Source organism: Anolis sagrei, chromosome 3 (genome assembly GCF_037176765.1).
Source record: "Anolis sagrei isolate rAnoSag1 chromosome 3, rAnoSag1.mat, whole genome shotgun sequence".
Lineage (NCBI taxonomy): Eukaryota > Metazoa > Chordata > Lepidosauria > Squamata > Dactyloidae > Anolis > Anolis sagrei.
The window spans coordinates 59,656,038-59,675,057 of record NC_090023.1 but is presented as its reverse complement, the minus strand read 5'-3'; the positions used below and the strand labels follow the sequence as shown (position 1 = coordinate 59,675,057).

The following is a 19,020-nucleotide window of genomic DNA, read 5'->3' as shown; positions in this document are numbered from 1 at the left end:
CTTTTAAAGCATGAGTGGGTTGATACAAATCTTCCCCATGATCTTGGACTATTTGCATATCAAACATAGCTTTTGATTTTGTGGAGATATTGTAATTGATAAAATATACATTCGTTCTCAATTATACAAATGTTTCCTTTTCAGTATGTATATTTATAAATTCTTACATTTGTACATTTCCAAAGAGAAGTGTACAGATGTATTTGTTTTGTATACTTCGGGATGCTTCAAAATTTCACTGCCCACCTCCTCCTTTTGAAGGAGGCATCTAAACAATTTCAACTTATCAAATTTATCTTGTACTTAGAGCATCTTAGAGTACTTATGCAAAACATTGCAGATGAGGTATCCCACAACTTTCCTTTTAGTTAGAAAATTTTAAACTATATGTAAAACATTTCAGAAAGATTGTTCCAATTATATTTTCCCATTTGTATACAACATCTTCCTATTGCTTCCTTTATGTTTACAGAAGAGGCCCTGGTGCCATATAGCAAGCCTAGCTTCCCATCCCCAGGTGGTCACAGCTCTTCAGGTACAGCATCTTCTAAAGGATCTACTGGACCCAGAAAAGGAGAGGTCATGCGAGGAGGTCATCAGCGCAACACCAGTGACCTCATTGATGTAGGATATGTTGGAACAAACAGTCAAGGACAGTTTTCTGGTGAATTATGTAAGCCTTGTTTCAATTCATTATTTAAAAAAGAAAATAACACTCCTACACCTTGGAGCCCTCGGTGGCGCAGTGGGTTAAAGCGCTGATTTGCTGAGCTTCTTGACCGAAAGGTCACAGGTTCGATTCTGGGGAGCGGCATGAGCTTCCGCTATCAGTCCTAGCTTCTGCCAACCTAGCAGTTCTAAAACATGCAAATGTGAGTAGATCAATAGGTGCCACTCCAGCGGGAAGGTAACGGCACTCCATGCAGTCATGCTGGCCACATGAGGTGTCTATGGACAACTCCAGCTCTTTGGCTTAGAAATGGAGATGAGCACCACACCCCAGAGTCAGACATGACTGGACTTAATGCCAGGGGACAACCTTTACCTTTACCTTTACAATTTAGGAATGGGCAGAAGAAATATTATGCTTTTCTATTCCTTAATAACATGGCTTTAATCTGAGATTTGCTTTTGTTCACTGGATATGTGAGTAAGTATGTAAGCACACAATAATGCCAATATTTATTTGGAAAGAAGCCAGTGGAGCTTTGTCCTATGAATATATATATATATATATATATATATATATATATATATATATATATATAGATTGTTGTTTACATGATACATCCATGGATACATTCGGTATTTTCTAAGCAGTAATCCAGGTATAGCGATGTTTTCATAATTTCTGGTTATCTATAATGCAATCGATATATCTGTTCATTTACAAAATCTGAAAAGGAACACTTATACATTGCACCAAGTTGCATTGAGCATATCTTTACCCTCATGTACGTCAGCCTTCAACAGAGATGGCCAACAGAAATGTCTCAGTTGTAACTTGTAGTTCTTCCATGTACTTAACATTTTTTGAAGCTACAATCTTTGTTTCCATGACAAACTGAGTTGGTGTCATAGAAATGTCTAGATTCATCTGCTATCATACTTCCTTCTCAAAAAATATTTTTTGCTAATTTCCGAAACACATTGCTTTGCCTCTGTAAAAAGCAGATGTATGTAGGGCAAAATCTTTTGGAAATTTATTTTGCTTATCCTGGCCTCCAACCGATCCCTGGGGTACTTGTATAGGCAGTCCATAGCAAAGCAATTCTTTTAAATTTACATCCTGGCTCAATTTAAATGGCTGTATAGAGCTGCCCTTGGCCACAAATCAATGTGGATATTGTATCTTAACTTTTATCAAAAAAGGAACCATCCCCTTCCCTGAATACAGTAATGAAAAGCAACCTGATAGCAACTACAAGATGTACCGACTTTCTCTACTCTCTCTGTCATGGCATCACCTCTGGTCTTTTTTGAATGGCTAGGTGGAAAATGGCACTAATGGCTCCCTGTGTATGCACAGGTGGCAACTGTGCTTTCTCATCTCTGTGGAGTGATCCTTTATTTATTCACAGGTCATATCACGATCCATAATTTTGGCCACAAAAACTTTCCTAGCCTTATACATGAGGTCAACTTATAGATGAGTATACAATATGTATTGGTTCAGCTATTGATTCAAGAACTATCATCAGAATATTTCCTTAATGTAATTATCAGCATCTTCAAATTGAGTCACTTTATTCCACACACAATTTGAATACACAAACTTAATGTAAAACAAACTTAATGTAATGTATTTATTTAATTTTATTGTATAAGTGTAACTATATATCTTCAAGTTGGCTTTGAATCTTGGAATGATGGACTTCGAGAGCCGCAATTATGCCCTTTATACAGTTTGCACATGAGAATGCAAATCCCTTTATAACACAATTGATACAGAATTACTCTTTCCACCACATATGTACAGATTTCCCATGTTGAACAACCAGCAATGATTTAATATTATCCTATTATCCACTAAAGTCCCAATTTTCACAATGATGGGTAACTTTTGCTCACCTGTACCATCTGAAACTCTGCTATTTGCAACTGCAAAAGGAAAGTTCACATGAATGTATGATCCTTCAAACATAATACATTTTAAGGATCTAGTACAATCAAGTCCAGTCCCTTGCCAATGCAAGAATCCATGGCTTGTTCCTCATTAAGACTCCATGCATCATGAAAACATTCTCTAGAAAACTGGAAAGCCACCTAGAACAGGCTTTTAGTGCATTTTTTCATGTCAGGAGCGACTTGAGAAACTGCATGTCACTTTTGGTGTGAGAGAATTGGCTATCTGCAAGGACATTGCCCAGGGGACGCCGGATGTTTTGATGTTTTACTATCATTGGGGGAGACTTTTCTCATGACCCTGCAAGGGGAGCTGGAGCTGACAGACGGAGCTCATCCACACTCTCCCCGGATTCGAACCTCCGACCTGTCAATCTTCAGTCCTGCCAGCACAAGGGTTTAACCCATTGCGCCACTGGGGACTCAATGCATGAAAGGCTACAGAGATCAGGGAAAGACAATATGGATGCTAACACAAGCATACCATTGGATTGAGCCATACAGCAGCTTTTTCAATTAAACCGAAATTAGAAGTGATAGCATTTACCTTCATACTTCTGATTTCCAATGGACTATTGTTCTATAAAAGTGTCTCTGGTGTAGTATTATAGCGACTGGAGAAACAAAGTACACAGTTCCCATTCTAAAAATAAAATATTGCTGGTAATTTCATTTACTTAGAATAATTGTTCATGTTTAATTACGATTTATGTTTAGGAACATTACCATTTGAAACAGTGTTCATATTTTTATGGCCAGTTTTTCTCTCTAAGAAGTGTGACTTCTGTGCTGAAAAGTTCAATGAAAATAGTTGAAAACATAATCATGTTCTTCCTTTTTATTTAACAGAGTAGTTGAACAGAGGCATCTCGAGCTGCTCTCAAGGGCCATCAAGGTCTGAACTCATGGAAGTGATGACATTAAAACAGTGCAATGAACATTTTCTTTATTTATGTACTTACTATTAAAAGAACTGTAAATGCAATGTAAAGACTCACAGCCACACATATCCCAGTGATACTCAACCTGTGTTCTTCTCTTTAATACACCTTCCACCTTAATCTATTTCTTACCAAGCATATATAAAGAAAATCACCCTCAAGGATGATATGGATTTCCCTTGTACATAATTTCTTTTTATTGCATTGCTATGCAAGCTCACCTTCTTTTTAGCTATGTTCATATTATTGTCTGTTCTTATGGTCTGTTGTATTATATGTGAATTAATAGGCTGTGGTGCCATATAATAACTTTTAATTCTGTAACTTTTTATGTTTAAAGTTTGCACTGCAATTTTTTGTTGGTGATAAGCACAAAACTCTTACTCCTCGTGACATGAAGAAGAAAAAAGACTGAATGTGAAAGGAGTCTATGTACTGTAAGCTATGTCGGATAATGGTGGATGTAATGAATTACGTTAGGTGGTTTTCCATTTGGGTGTAGAATTAGGAGGTTGACTGGCAAAACTGATGCTAGCAAAGGCATATTGGGGCATCAGGGTGGAATCCTATCTAAAATTTTAAGCAACTTGATGCTTTTACCATTTAAAATGGGTGGGTCAAATGAAGAAAGTGTTGAGTTTCAAGACCAGATTAGAATATGAAAGCCTTTTCTTTTCTTAGTATTGTTTTCTTTTGTTCAACAGTGTTGAACTTATTACAAAGGAAGGAAGCTAAGGTATTTCAGTATGGCTGTTTTTAATATAAATATATATATTACAGTTTTAAATAATTACTATGATTGGTTTTCTCTTCCTTCCAGGAAACATGAACCATATGAATTAGAGGAAAATCTAGCAAGAGTTATAGGTGCAATTTATGACAGAGATATCCAAGCTGCTTCCAAAAAGGCTAGACTGTGGCCCTATTTAGGCATTTTAACACATGTATTCTCTGCCTGGGAGAAGGGAGAATGGTCACAAGTATTCACCTCATACCTGTTTTCATAAACTTCCACATGTAGTCTTTCTCATCCTTAAAGGCTCTCTACATAATTTGCAGATTATGTGGGAGTATCCATGTATTCAAGGGTCTACACTAGAGAAAGTATATAGATGATGGATAACTAAAAGGGGATGGTGGAAGCAGAGCTAGCAAATTTGTGCACAGTCTTCCGTCTCGTGTATACTTACTGACTACAAGCATTAATATGCCTCAACAAGGCTTATTTTAGTTCATCTTTCCAATATATGTACAATACAATGGAAGGTGTAGAGCTACATCACTTGAAATTCATGACATAACTGTTTTTACACAGTCTAGACATGTTTTATTGTGTTTTATTATCTAAAACTGCCAGAATTTGAAGCCCAGTTCATTTGTACTTAACCCATTGAAAAGAAAGCAGTGATAAATCTGTGGTCATTTTGAATTGAATGTCTTTTGCCAATTCATGACATTGTTGGAAATTGGATAGAAAAAAGAAAAAGAAAACATATTTGATATGTTTTTGATAAGTAAAATTCAACCCTCTTCTTCTTATGAAAACATGATGCATGTTTATACACTTTTTGAATAAACCAAACTCTCTGTAAGTGGACATTTACAAAAGCATCTTGTGTCATCATTAGTTCTCATGACTTTCTCCAGGTTTTTGACAGTATTTTTAGTTTTTGTTTGGAATACTGTACCTGTATCTCAAATGCATTGAATATTTGATTTGAAGTTTACATCACAGAGATGATTTCATTTAGTCATGTCTTTTTATCAGTCTCCATTTAAACACATCTTACATATCAGTCCATGTTGGTTGCTTTCATACTTACAATCATGTAAATCGGTGCACCTTTAGAGCATACAAATAAATCTATTAGATATGTGTTGCTTTTTATTACATTAAGTTTGGATTGTTTATAGGATAGGACATTTTCAGCACTGCAGTTATCAATTTATCTCATTTATCTGAAGACAGGACATTGGTGAACCAAAAAAAAGTTGGCACATATCAACAAGAAGACTTTTTTTTTTTTTTGCCTTTGTGAGCAAGGAATTGACATGATATTCCTGTTTATTAAAATGCTGGATATAGTTAAAGCCATTGTTTTATAAATGTACAGAACATTCAACAAATGTATAAATTCCATTCCTTTTTTCCTGAATTTAATATGTTAATATGAAGATAGGCACCGTGTTCCAGCAATAGTGAGGTCAGAAACAGGTTTGTGTAATAGAGATCCAACAAATTGCTTTAAAGGAAATAAAAATCTCAACACCTCCAGCAACCTACCTGAGCACTTGGCACTAGATGCAGGATCTTCCTACAACCATAATATTGGATCAATGCCATGAGAAGATTCCACATGAAATACTTCACAGCACAGATCAATTGTTATGTGTTAATAGGAAAATAAAAGTGAGTCTTGAGCCTCTTCTGCCATTGCAGCTCATCTGGTGATCAGGGTTGCAGAGGGCTTCATTCAGAAACTTGTGGTAGCATTGATAGTTACTGATAAGTTGAGATAATTCCTTCAGAGGTTCCATTTCCCAACTGAAGACTCTTCTGAGTTACACAGAATTTCTATGCTCCAGCCATACTTGTATGTGCCTCAGCTTTTTCTGCTATGGGCTATTTTATAACAAAGGGTTCATGTTTTTAAAAGCCCTACAATGTGATTTAGACTATGATCTAGGCAATCCTTACTAGTCAGCAATCTGTAAACTTCAAGAATCAGGACAAACAAACAAAAGTTGGCTCATGGTCTAACAGCAATAGATTAATAAAGAAGTGATATATGAGGATATATGCAGCAGTTTAAGGAAACCGCCCAATAAATAGAAAAGATGAGTGAGAAACCATCACTCGGGCTATTCCAAATATACAATGGCTTTGAGGTTAAAGCTGTTTTGCATATTACTCAAAGTTACCTGTGTATTTGGGTTCATGCTACTTGAGGAATATCAGTGGTTTCCATTCATGAGGCAAATCCACAGAAACTAACCATGTAATCAGGCCTAACTATACCAAAGTGAAAAAAAGTCTGAAGAAAATGCACAAGTGGGTTCTACAACCATTCTTTTCCACATAGTGTTAAAACAAGACCATGTAGTTGATCCAAAGTATAATAGGTACCTAGTAGGTCTGTTCTACCTCCAGAATGCATGGGAATAAACAATGTATATGCAGGAAGAATTTAAGGGCACACTGAAAGAGTTGAAGCTCCAAATGCACTCTGTACATGAGTTTCCTATATATATTAACTGGGTCTTCAAAACCTGTGTTGTGCTTTGGTGGGACAGCTTATGGGCAATTTCCCTTCAAAATTCAACCCGAGGAAAAGTAGCCATCCCCAGTTCTTGAGATGTATGTCTTAATATTTTCAGTTGGCAAGTTTTGTGTCAGTATTAAATCTGTGCAGTACTATAATATAACTGTTTATTATTGGCTACTATACAGTTGTACTTACTGAGTTTTTTTAAAAAAAAACATGATCCTATGAAGAGGGTACTTTAATGTATAGCAAATCCCCACTCATTTGAAAGGTGGTTTTCTCTTTCTCTCCTTCTCTCTCCCACTGTCTTTCACTTATTCAATGTACTTCCAATGATCACAGAACATATTTTTAAAATGTACTGTAATTTACCATTTTTAAAGAAAAAAGTTTTTTTTCCTTTTTTATAATTGAAATATTTCTTGTGCATAATGTGTCTAAAGGAAAGGGGTTTAGTGGCAGCACTTAGAACTGTTTTCTAATTTTTTTTATAAAATTGTTTATTGGCAATGGTTTGTTCAGTCACATGCAAGAAGATTATGACCTCTTAATGTGTTTCATGTGTTAGTGAAGCAAAGTTTAATGGGCATAAAGTTGGTTAATTGTAATGTTGAGTGTGTATTGTATATTTACTGGGGGAAAATAAAACTTCCACATTTCAAATCCATGTTAAGGAAACTTGAATTTAGCACTCTTTCAATACATGATGGCCACGGGGATTGGAAATGGAAACAATCAAGAAATGATCAAGTGTAATGTTTTTCTCTATATATACCATTATACTTACAGAAAGGCTGACCCTATGGAGTGTTGTTTTTTTATACTCACCAAATTGTCTTTGGGTGTCATCCAGACTCATCCACATGCAATTGTCATAGCAAAAACAGACCAAACCTCTTCCTCCTCTTTCTCTCAACATCCCTTCCAAGAACCTGCAACAAGAAAATGGCACATAGAAAATGATACACAGAAAATGGTTGCTCAGACACTCAGTTGGATGGCATGACTTGTGGCACATGGAGAAAGAAAACCCACAGGTGTAGTTATGGGGGGAGGAACTGGAAGTATGTCTAAGCCTGCTGTATCAGCCTTCAAAAGATGCATCTACACTATGGAAATGAATACAATTATATACTACTTACCATGGCATAATGCTATGGAACCATGGTAATTGTAGTTTGGTGGGACACCAGCACTCTTTGGCAGAGAGGGCCTTGTAAAACAACTACTCCCATGATTCCATAGCATTGAACTATGGCAGTTACAGTGATGCCAACTGAAATAAAGTGAAGTGAAATTAATTCTACCGTGAAGATGCACCTGTAGTCATTTAGTATAAAACCATATATAATTAATTTCATACAGTGAAGTGTAAGACTGCACAGAATATTGCAGGAGGTTCTATATTGTCTATCTGGGGCACACTTCCCAAACTGGAGGGGGCACACTTGGTATACAGCAGTTGAATACGACTGTATCTGATCATCATACCATGGCTAAAGACTATCAATCTGGAATCCAGAACACAGATATAGGAACTGATTATGGTTATGCAGCTTTTTCCTTATTAACAACATAAATGTACACCCTTTGAATATGCAAGTCACATTTGAATACTCAAAAAGAAAATAACCATTTGCATGAGGCTGAAAACATATGGTCTGATTAAAAGGTATACTATTCAATGAGTGATATATACAATCTGAAAAATGGGTTTGGAGAGAGAGCATGAGTAGCCATTTGCTTCCCCCAAGTACTAGAAAATACAGTCAGTCCTTATTATCCTTGCCTGCTTGGGGTCTGCAGTTTTCTGTGGTATCAATTGGCTGTGCTCCTGCCTGTGCTTTCCTGTACATTAATTGGAACTTCATACCACCAAAACAGCAAACACTGGAGAAAGTACCTCAAAAATCCTAACCCTGTTCAACTTGCTTGTCTCAGTACCCCAACCCAACCTTTCATGTTGAAAGGAATGAATTCATTTGAACTGTAACTTTAATTTTCAACCTGAAGACAGCTCATATGTATTTCAGAATCTGAGGGTCAGCCATTCAAATACCGTTTAAAGTTAAGCCCAGAGTTCAAACAGCAAAAACAAGAGGTATAGTTGTGATGCCACAGCTATAGGTTAGAAAATGTTACTTTAATTCGTTTATCTTGCTTCCCAGTTGAACATTTTATAGAAGAGAAAAATAATAAACCATTCTGTAGAACATTAACTTGCTGAAAGTCTGCTAATCTGTGAGTGTTGTGTTTTTGTATCTCTGGTTGTATTACCATTTCTCAGATGAATATATGACTTAGGATACCTGTGCTCCCCCGAAAAATAGAAATCTCTTACATGGCTGTAAAATCTGCTCTTCCTACAATAACTATTCACTTTAGAATAGTTTGCCTTCACAGATTTAAAAATCAAGATGATGCTTGATTTTTTTTTGTGGGATTTTTTGGTTCAACACATACTTTTAAATAGGATCATACAAAACATTACCAACAGTTTAAAATATACTTCTATGGATGCAGTTTGAGAATGGTCAGTTTCCATGTGTTGTTGTATACATCCATGTGAGATCACAAGCATGTGCACTATATCAAATCTTCATGCATAGTTTGCAGTTATAGGGTCCCTGGGGAGAGAGCTAAAACTAAAGAATGACAATAGTGGCATATGCAAACAAAATCTCAACATATGCACATATTTTTTTAGTTTCTACAGAGATCGGCTTTCTCTTCCTCACTCCATAATGACTAAAGGACAGCCCTTTAGAGTCATTGTTTCACTGTGATACCCCCACATACACTGCCATAATTCTAGTGGGGGAGGGGGAAACAGAGAAGCATATGCTATGATGTCATAAGATGCAGAATGATTACATTATCAACATAGACTCCAACAGATCATAAATTGACTGATAAGCAACTAAATGGCCATGGAATGACGAGTGGAATGGCAGCAAAATGGTGAGTCTCAGAATGATGAGAGGAGAACCAAAATGCAGTTCTATATGAGAAGCTTTCATGCTATACTCAGTGATATTAGGTCTTTGCTAAACATGTTGTTTTATTATTGTGTTGTACGTATATATAGCTTACCCATGGAAATTGTGTTATATAAAGTACTGGATGCTTCCTTATAGGTAAGCAGTCCATCAGCCGGGTAGGCATTGTGTACTCCTTAGCTGACTGCAAAGACAGGCAGGCAGGGTGGGAAGGAAGACACTGAGTAGGACCAAGCTCTTGGCAGCTTTTTGGCAGTGAGGGTCTTCCCTCCATGTTCCATTACATACCAGTTCCCCACCCCTGGTCATCACTCTGGCCGGCATCACCTTCACATCCCCCAGACCCACCGCCATCAGACCTCACAATTTCCACTACACCCCTCCCATTAAATCATTCCATGAAATCACTCATCCTCCTCACTCTGTTTTTCCCAATGCTTCCCACAATCCTTCTCTTTGCAGTGCAGTCATTCACACATTATTTTCTTCTCACACATTCCTATCTTACCCCCCAGCCAGGCCCTATCACCTCCAATTCTCTCTCAGGACTGGGGATGCCCTTCCCATCTAGGAATGGCTCTCAGGAAAATAGTGTGATTTAACGTGATCACCCCTTCATCTCCTTTTCTTTCCTCCCTTCCTCTCACCTTTCTTTTGCCTTCCCTTCCCTTCTGTTCCTTTCTTTTCCCCTTCTTGCTCTGGAAAGTGGGCTGGACATGGGATAGAAGAGGGAGTGACACATGCCAGAACTACCAATTGCCATGGAGAGGGGTATAGAAAGGCATCCCCCACGTGCCCTGCTTGTTTTGACTATTTGCCCCAGGCTTTCTGTTTTGCAAAAGCAATTTCTTCCCAATCTGAGGCTGTAAAAGACCCTCTGGCCTAGTAGGGGGTCAATGGGCACATTCTCCTGGCCTTACTGGGAATGCTGCCAATAAGATCTTTCATCGCTACTCTAACTCAATGCACCTCTGGGGGAGTTTTTCCCTTTTTCACCATGGCCACCTTTTCCCTGGGCACTGGTGGTGGTGGCAAAGCTAACACTCTTTCCCAACACTCTACGCTCTCCTTTGGCTGCCCTCAAGGGAGCCAGACCTTCAGTGTTAACGATATACTGTTTAGGTCCATGCGAGTGGGTATGGAGTGTGATCTATAAATCAGAAATAGACTCTGGGAGTTTGAGGAGGGAGAAAGCATTTGGGGGTCCCCTCTGCTTTGGTAGATCAAGTTAAATCAGGGATTCAAATCTCCCAAAGTTTGTGATGAAAAGAGGTTGCATACAGGGAGAAAGTGTGTGTGTGTGTGTGTGTGTGTGTGTGTGGGTGGGTGTCCTGCAGGGGAATCCAAGCATGCAAGGAGCAAACAGGAGAAGCAATTGAACAGTGGGGCGGGGGGAGGGGCTAACTCAAAAACTCCACCAAGGCACAAAGCAAGGAAATGACACCAGAAACCATGTAAAAGCTGATGACTTTTTTGTTCACTTTAAGAGCATCCAACTGGCTCCCTCTCTTAAAGTTTTTTCCTTCTGAATCTGTCTCTCTCTTATGGTAGCACTTGCGCTAGTTCATAATTAAAATATCAGCTTGTATTTCAAAGCCAAAAATCAAAAGAGCAATAGCTCATATCTAAGAAAAGTCATAAGTTGGTGCACTCATAAGTCAAGGTTTCACTGTATACACAACAACAAACATTTTTATGTATTACCTAAAACTGTGTGTCAGATTAAATGCTATTACAGAGGCTGCTAGCATGCACTATTATCAAGGTATATACTTTTCTTACATCCAAGATCAGCCTCATTGTTTTGCTGGAACATTTACACTAGACAAAAAGCTTCACATCACCACTGTTGCTGTGCTAAAATTGGATTCCTAAAGACTTCTCAGCATTATGCCTAGTCCCAGGCAAGATCTCAATAGTTTTCCACAATTAATGAATATAATGCACCTTCACTAGCTGGCTACGTGCAGATTTATAATGAATTACAACACAAATACCATTTTCTGTACTTCTGTCCATTCTGCTTTGTAAAGTTTGAATTTTTCATAATAGACCATTGAAACTAGAATCTATATTTACCTTCATTGATAGCTTTAAGGCAACATTTTAATTATTTCCCTTGTTTCTCTGATTGTAAATCCTAGCAATTCAGCTACATTCGTGTTCTTTGCAATTGTATAAAACTTAAATTACCATTCATATTTCCATGTAAATTAGAAAGGATTTTTTCCTTCCAAACTTTCCAACTCTACTGAAAACTTTCTTTCCAGATCTAGCATATAGTCTTGCTAACAGTCCAATCCACAGAAGTAAGTCCCACTGTGTTTAATGAAACTGAATCTGAGATATGCATGTATTGCAGCTTCTTATAGCCATGGTTACTCAAAAATAAGTCCATTTTTGTAAAGATGCACAAGAATTGTAGTCTTGAATTTTTCCCCCTTGAAGACAGTAAGACTTGCCTTGAATTACAAGTGCTGAGATTTGAAACCTATCTACCTAGAATTAAGAAAATTGGGAGCTTATGACTGAAGTACACATATAAAAACTGGTTTAGGTCTCTTGACTGTACATGCATAATCAGAAAATCATATCAGAATCAAGCACTGGAAGTATAATCTTTATTTTCATATATATCGTAACTGGCACTTGGTAGAATACAAGCCAACAGTCTATGAATGGTTTTCTTTTCCTGTTTCCTTTTTTATTTTATTTCCTGGCATATAAAATATGGAGAATGTCAGTGGCAATATCTATCAAACTCCTGTAAATGCAAAGTACAAGAAATGTAAGTGTATCACACAAAATAGCAGGTCACTCACTAGAAAGGAGCTGCTAAGGGAGGACATTGCAATGTGTAATTCTTTGTCAGATTTAATTTGAAGCTCTGACACCATATGTGGTCAAGATGTGCTGAAAGGTAACACAGGGAGTAAGTGCTGGCTTACACTACTATTTTTAACCTGTTGAAGTTTATATATTCTGACATTTTCTGTGGCTATATGGCATGCTGGGCATGATTTTATGAAAGCTTCAGTGCATGTCTGGATTGCAAACTTACCATGTCCTGGTCCAACATGGCAGTTTTGTTATGTTTTGTTTAGCTTTCATGTAGCTCACTTCCACTTCTTTGAAACAGAAAAAAAAATGAATGAGTACAATTTCAGTTATGTTATAAAACTCTTTGGTGGTTCCTTGACCACTGAATATGTCAGAGACATACTCAAGATTACTTCATATTAACTTCATATTGTCTACTGACCTAACCTCAATCTTACCTTAACAGCAGGCAGCCACACTGAGTTCTGCTGGGAATTATGACACAGCAGGATAGCATTTCAAGCCTTCTTCTACCAAAGAACTGCAATGCAATGAGGATTTGTGACCGAGGCCCTGCTTCTGATCCTTGTAGTTGGAAGAAGGCTGGAAATGTAATCCTGCTGGGCCCCAATCATCAGCAGAATGATCTCCATCACTCAGTTTGATTGCTGACTATAGGTTTAGTGGGTGGGAGGGTATCTGTGATAGAGCCACAAGTCTAAACATGAATATACTAGTTTACACATTTATATCTGCTTAACCGGATGCCAGGTGTTATTTTCAGAATTGTATTCATTGAGACCATGGATGAACTATTGGCTGGTATTCTGCTGAGTTGAATTGCATCATTTTCAAAGGAGGAAAGCAGAGGCATGGCTACATCATTTTAAAAAAGTTGCACAGGTACAGCAAAAAATGTCTGTTGTGCAATGGTCCCATTGCATTATGAGTCCTGTTATACAAAGAGTGTTCCCATTGAGTGACAATATGACTTCATGGCACCCAAGTTTAGTTGGAGCCCCATGGCACAATGGAATACTATGCCCAATGTCTCAATGTGCATCAGTAAATTTTCCTGGAAGGATTGAGTATTATGTCAGAGCTGTGGCTTTTAGAAAGTTACACAATACTATCAAATGAATGCTAGCGAGTAAGTAAGTAAAACTTTATTTCTATCCTGCCCTATCTTCCTGTGGAGACTCAGGGCTGCTCAAAACATAAAAGGCAAACATTCAATGCCATAATATACAATAATAGACTAAACAATTCAAATAGACAGTACAGAATTTCAACAAAAACCAAATCCCATCAAAACAATAATGACAAGTTACACAACATTAATAAAAATAAATGTGGAGATATTTTATGAATATTGCATTAAAATCAAATAGTAATAATAAATCCTACTTCAATTTTCAAATTATCAGGTGTTCTGGTTAGCACTACAATTAGTTGTATTGTGGTTTCATGGCTCAGGTTCATTCAACACACATTCCACATGTCAGGAAAATCAAAAACAAGAAAATTGTAGTTCCTCAAAGACTTATCTCTACTTTCATTGTCTGAACTTTTGTTTGAATTTGTTACATATTAAATGTATCTCAACTATAGCTTCATGGTTTTATTCAGTTTGCACATGTGTTGTTGAGCCATACTGTTTGACACTGTTCAACATATTTCAAACTGCTATTAGTAACTTACTTACTTACTTACTTAGGCAATCCCTCGCTTTCCGAGGATGATTGTCTTCCAATATTCTTGTGGGTCCGTATGTGGCTGTGGAGCCATATTCTTGCTCTGCATCTTCTTCCGCAGTGAGGGCATTGGTTTCCAGGTGGAAGGCGATCTCGGCCGGGGTTGGCTTGACGCGCCTTCCTCTTGGCACGTTTCTCTTTTTCACCCTCCACTCGTGCCTCCTCAAATTCTGCAGCACTGCTGGTCACAGCTGACCTCCAGCTGGAGCGGTCAAGGGCCAGGGCTTCCCAGATCTCACTGTCTATGCCAGAGTTTTTAAGGTTGGCTTTGAGCCCATCTTTAAATCTCTTTTCCTGTCCTCCAACATTCCGTTTTCCGTTCTTGAGTTCGGAGTAGATCAGCTGCTTTGGGAGATGGTAGTCGGGCATCCGGACAACATGGCCGGTCCAGCAGAATTGGTGGCGGAGGACCATCACTTCAATGCTGGTGGTCTTTGCTTCTTCCAGCAAGCTGACGTTTGTCCGCTTGTCTTCCCAAGAGATTTGTAGGATTTTCTGGAGGCAGCGCTGATGGAATCGTTCCAGGAGTTGCATGTGACGTCTGTAGACAGTCCACGTCTCACAGGCATAGAGCAGGGTTGGGAGGACAATAGCTTTATAGACAAGCACCTTGGTATCCCTACGGATGTCCCGGTCCTCAAACACTCTCTGCTTCATTCGGAAAAATGCTGCACTTGCAGAGCTCAGGCGGTGTTGTATTTCGGCATCGATGTTGACTTTGGTGGAGAGGTGGCTGCCAAGGTAGCGGAAATGATCAACATTTTCTAATGTTACATCATTAAGCTGTATCACTGGCATTGGAGAGGGATTGGCTGGTGCCTGCTGGAAAAGCACCTTGGTTTTTTCAATGTTCAATGACAAGCCGAGATTCTCGTATGCTTCTGCAAAGGTGTTTAGAGTGGCTTGTAGATCTTCTTCTGAATTGGCACAGACAACATTGTCATCAGCATACTGGAGTTCTATAACAGATGTTGTCGTGACCTTGGTTTTGGCTTTCAGTCTGCGGAGGTTGAATAGCTTGCCATCTGTCCGATAGATGATTTCCACTCCGCTGGGAAGCTTCCCATCAACAAGGTGAAGTATCATAGCGATGAAGATGGAGAATAAAGTTGTGGCAATAACACATCCCTGTTTGACACCCGATTTCACCTTAAATGGGTCACTTTGGGAGCCATTGCTGTCCAAAACTGTTGCCATCATGTCATCATGGAGGAGCCGCAGGATGTTCACAAATTTGTTTGGGCACCCGATTTTTTGGAGGATGGTCCAGAGAGCGCTGCGATTCACTGTGTCGAATGCCTTTGCAAGGTCAATGAATGCCATGTACAGAGGTTGATTTTGTTCTCTGCATTTTTCTTGGAGCTGTTGTGCAGTGAAGATCATGTCCACGGTTCCTCTGGAGGGGTGGAAGCCATTCTGGGATTCTGGGAGGGTGTCTTCTGAGAGGGGCAGAAGGCGGTTTGCAAGGATTCTTGCGAGGATTTTCCCAGCGGAGGTTAGAAGGGAGATACCTCGATAGTTTCCGCAGTCTGTTCTTTCCCCTTTTTTGAAGAGGGTGATGATGGTGGCATCCTTGACGTCTGCTGGGATTTTCTCGGTCACCCACACTTTTTCTATGAGCTGGTGGAGTTGGTGTGTCAGCTCAGGTCCTCCCTCTTTAAAGATTTCAGCAGGGATCCCATCCGGTCCGCTGGCTTTGTTATTCTTTTGTTGGCTGATGGCATTGCTGACTTCTTCCAGACTAGGCAGTGCTGCCAGCTCATCCCTGGTTTGTTGTTGCGGGATTTGTGAGAGGACCTATTCAGCCACATTGGAGCTGCGGTTCAGGAGGCTTTGGTAGTGTTCTTTCCAACGTAGTGCAATTGAGTTTTGGTCCTTCAGGAGTTTGGTTCCATCTGATGAGCGTGGAGGCTGTATGCCATGGTTTCTTGGTCCATAGATGACCTTTGTGGCTTTGAAGAATCCCTGAGCATCATGAGTATCTGCCAGGTGTTGGATTTCTTCAGCCTTCTTTGTCCACCAGATGTTCTTGAGTTCTCTTGTCCTTCTTTGGACTTCAGCTTTTGCACTGGCGTAGATCTTTTTCTTAGAAGTACAGTTGATGTCTCTCTGCCATGTTTGCCTTTTCTTGTCAATTAGCTGTTGGATCTCGATGTCATTTTCGTCAAACCAATCTTGATGTTTCTTGGTTTGATATCCAATAGTTTCTTCGCAGGCTGTGATGATGGAGGTCTTCAGTTTGTTCCAATGTTCCTCAACATTTTCGGGGTGTTCTGTGGGTAGATGGTTCTTGAGTGCTGTTTGGAGATGGGCTCGTCTGGAGGGCTCCTGAAGGGCTTGGGTGTTCATTTTGCGCCTTGTCTTTCTTCCTTGGAGCCTGCGATTCAGGCAATCTTGAGAGCCATCGTTGATTGGATTAGCCTGTGGTCAGTCCAGCAGTCGTCAGCACCTGTCATGGTTCTTGTGAGGAGCACCTCACGGCGGTCTCTGGCACATGTGATTACATAATCTAAGAGGTGCCAATGCTTTGACCGGGGGTGCTTCCATGATGTCTTGAACTTGTTTTTCTGGCGGAAGAGCGTGACAAAGAAGCAACAAGAAATACTGTTTACCCACAAGCAGAAAGACAATACATATATTAGAAATCAACACCTACTCGTTACTTTCCAGATCACCAGACTGGGCCACAGCAATGCGTGGCAGGGGATTGCTGGTTGAAAATAAATGTTATTGATGAACCATGTTGCTTTACTTGTGTGTTGTTCACCACAAGTCTTAGATGCTAAACAGACAAGGAAGATCTGCAGTTGCAATAGCTTTATTTTATCCCACTTCATAACTCTATCAAACAATACAGGACTGTTTCTGGTAGTTTCTCGTGGGACTCCACCTCCTCAGCATGTAGAAACTGGAAATTTAGAAAGCCAGTCAGAAATCAACTCCACTGTTATGACTGTGCATAGAAATGACTAAAATCAGGTATTTTTTCTTGGGATGGAAAGTGATGGATTTCTTCGTATATACTCAATTTTATAAAGTGCCCCATCATGATCTACTGTCACCATTAGTGGGTTAAATACAGTGTATGTTCCATTGAAAGAATTTTTTTTAATTGTTCTGGTTTAAATTGTTTTTTTAAATTGTACTTGAAAGGAAAAATTCAAAGCCAGGAAAGATTAATTGAAATGAGTGTTAAAAAGTGTGCTGGCCTACTCAAGAGGAGCAGGGAAAGCAGAGAAAGATCCTTTGAAAGGAGTATTTAAAATGTGCTTGTCTGTTCAAGAGGAGGGATTCAAAGAAAAGAAGGAAATATCCCATTGAAAGGAGTGTTTAAAAGTCTGCTGGACTACTCGACATGGGAGAAGATATTGTTAGCTTGTGCAATGGGATATTAAGTGGATGGTTGAGGTAGAAATGGAAGGAGGTGATTTATACATGATAGCCATGTATAAATATGTGAGAGGAAGCCACAGGGAGGAGGGAGCAAGCTTGTTTTCTGCTTCCTTGGAGACTAGGACGCGGAACAATGGCTTCAAACTACAAGAGAGGAGATTCCATCTGAACATTAGGAAGAACTTCCTGACTGTGAGAGCCGTTCAGCAGTGGAACTCTCTGCCCCAGAGTGTGGTGGAGGCTCCTTCTTTGGAAGCTTTTAAGCAGAGGCTGGATGGCCATTTGTCAGGGGTGATTTGAATGAAGTATTCCTGCTTCTTGGCAGGGGGTTGGACTGAATGGCCCATGAGGTCTCTTCCAACTCTTTGATTCTATGATTCTATACTCTTCAGAATCTCTTGGATCATAAAGATTACTTAGATTCCTTTCAGTCTGAGTTTCAGCCTTGATTTGGGATTGAATTTATTTTGATCACATTGACAGGGTTGGACTGGATGGCCCATGAGGTCTCTTCCAACTCTTTGATTCTATGATTCTATGTGTGATGGGTTGAATAAATTCTCAGTCTTCTTTAAAATTGAATCACCACAGAATGCCACACAAAGAAGACAATCCCACCCATTCCCCACCCCCACTCTTGTGGGATGAAGTTCATAAGCAGAAATGTTTCATGGGAAAAACAAGTATAGATCAATGTGCTTTTTCTAAGACAAACTGATCAGCGTCGTCAAAGAGGTGAGGTGGGCAGGAAACATGCTCTGGCTGACCCTGCCCACAAGTCCTGGCTGGGACTATTTTGTTTCTCCTTTCACTGCAAGGGAGCAAAGCACTTCCCCACCCTGACATGGAGGGCAGGAAAGGAAATATCAAAGGTTTAAGTAGAGACTTGTAGACATTGTTCTGGTGCAGATAATACGATTTTGTTATAACCTATGCAGATAAACTTGCATAGTTTTTGGGAAATTTCACTATGTATTGTCAGAGAAGCATGGTAATCAGAGAAGCATAAAATCAAAAATTGTAACTTATAGCAAAAAATGAAACCATGCCAGTGCTTTTAAATTTTAATACAAATTAGTTATTTTGTTTATGTGAATATTTCTTCTTGGGGTCTTTGACTTTGGATCTTATCATACTGATGAGGGGCAGCAGGGTGATTTGCCAGCCTCTGTGGTGAATCCATGGGGCAGCGGAGCAATCCCAGTGCCCCATGCTCCATCTT

General features: G+C 39.2%; 1 protein-coding gene across 14 annotated transcripts in view; it reads left to right on the top strand.

Moving 5' to 3' along the window:
* The window catches only part of ROBO2 (roundabout guidance receptor 2), a 1,336,704-nt gene extending 1,329,209 nt beyond the window's left edge, over positions 1-7,495 (top strand). For all 14 annotated transcript variants that reach the window (XM_060770531.2, XM_060770530.2, XM_060770520.2 and 11 more), the window contains 2 exons: positions 473-673; positions 3,475-7,495. In XM_060770531.2, coding sequence (XP_060626514.2) covers positions 473-673; positions 3,475-3,476 — 203 coding nt within the window. In that variant the 3' untranslated portion in view covers positions 3,477-7,495. The remainder of the gene's footprint in view (positions 1-472; positions 674-3,474) is intronic.
* The last annotated feature ends 11,525 nt before the right edge of the window (positions 7,496-19,020 follow it).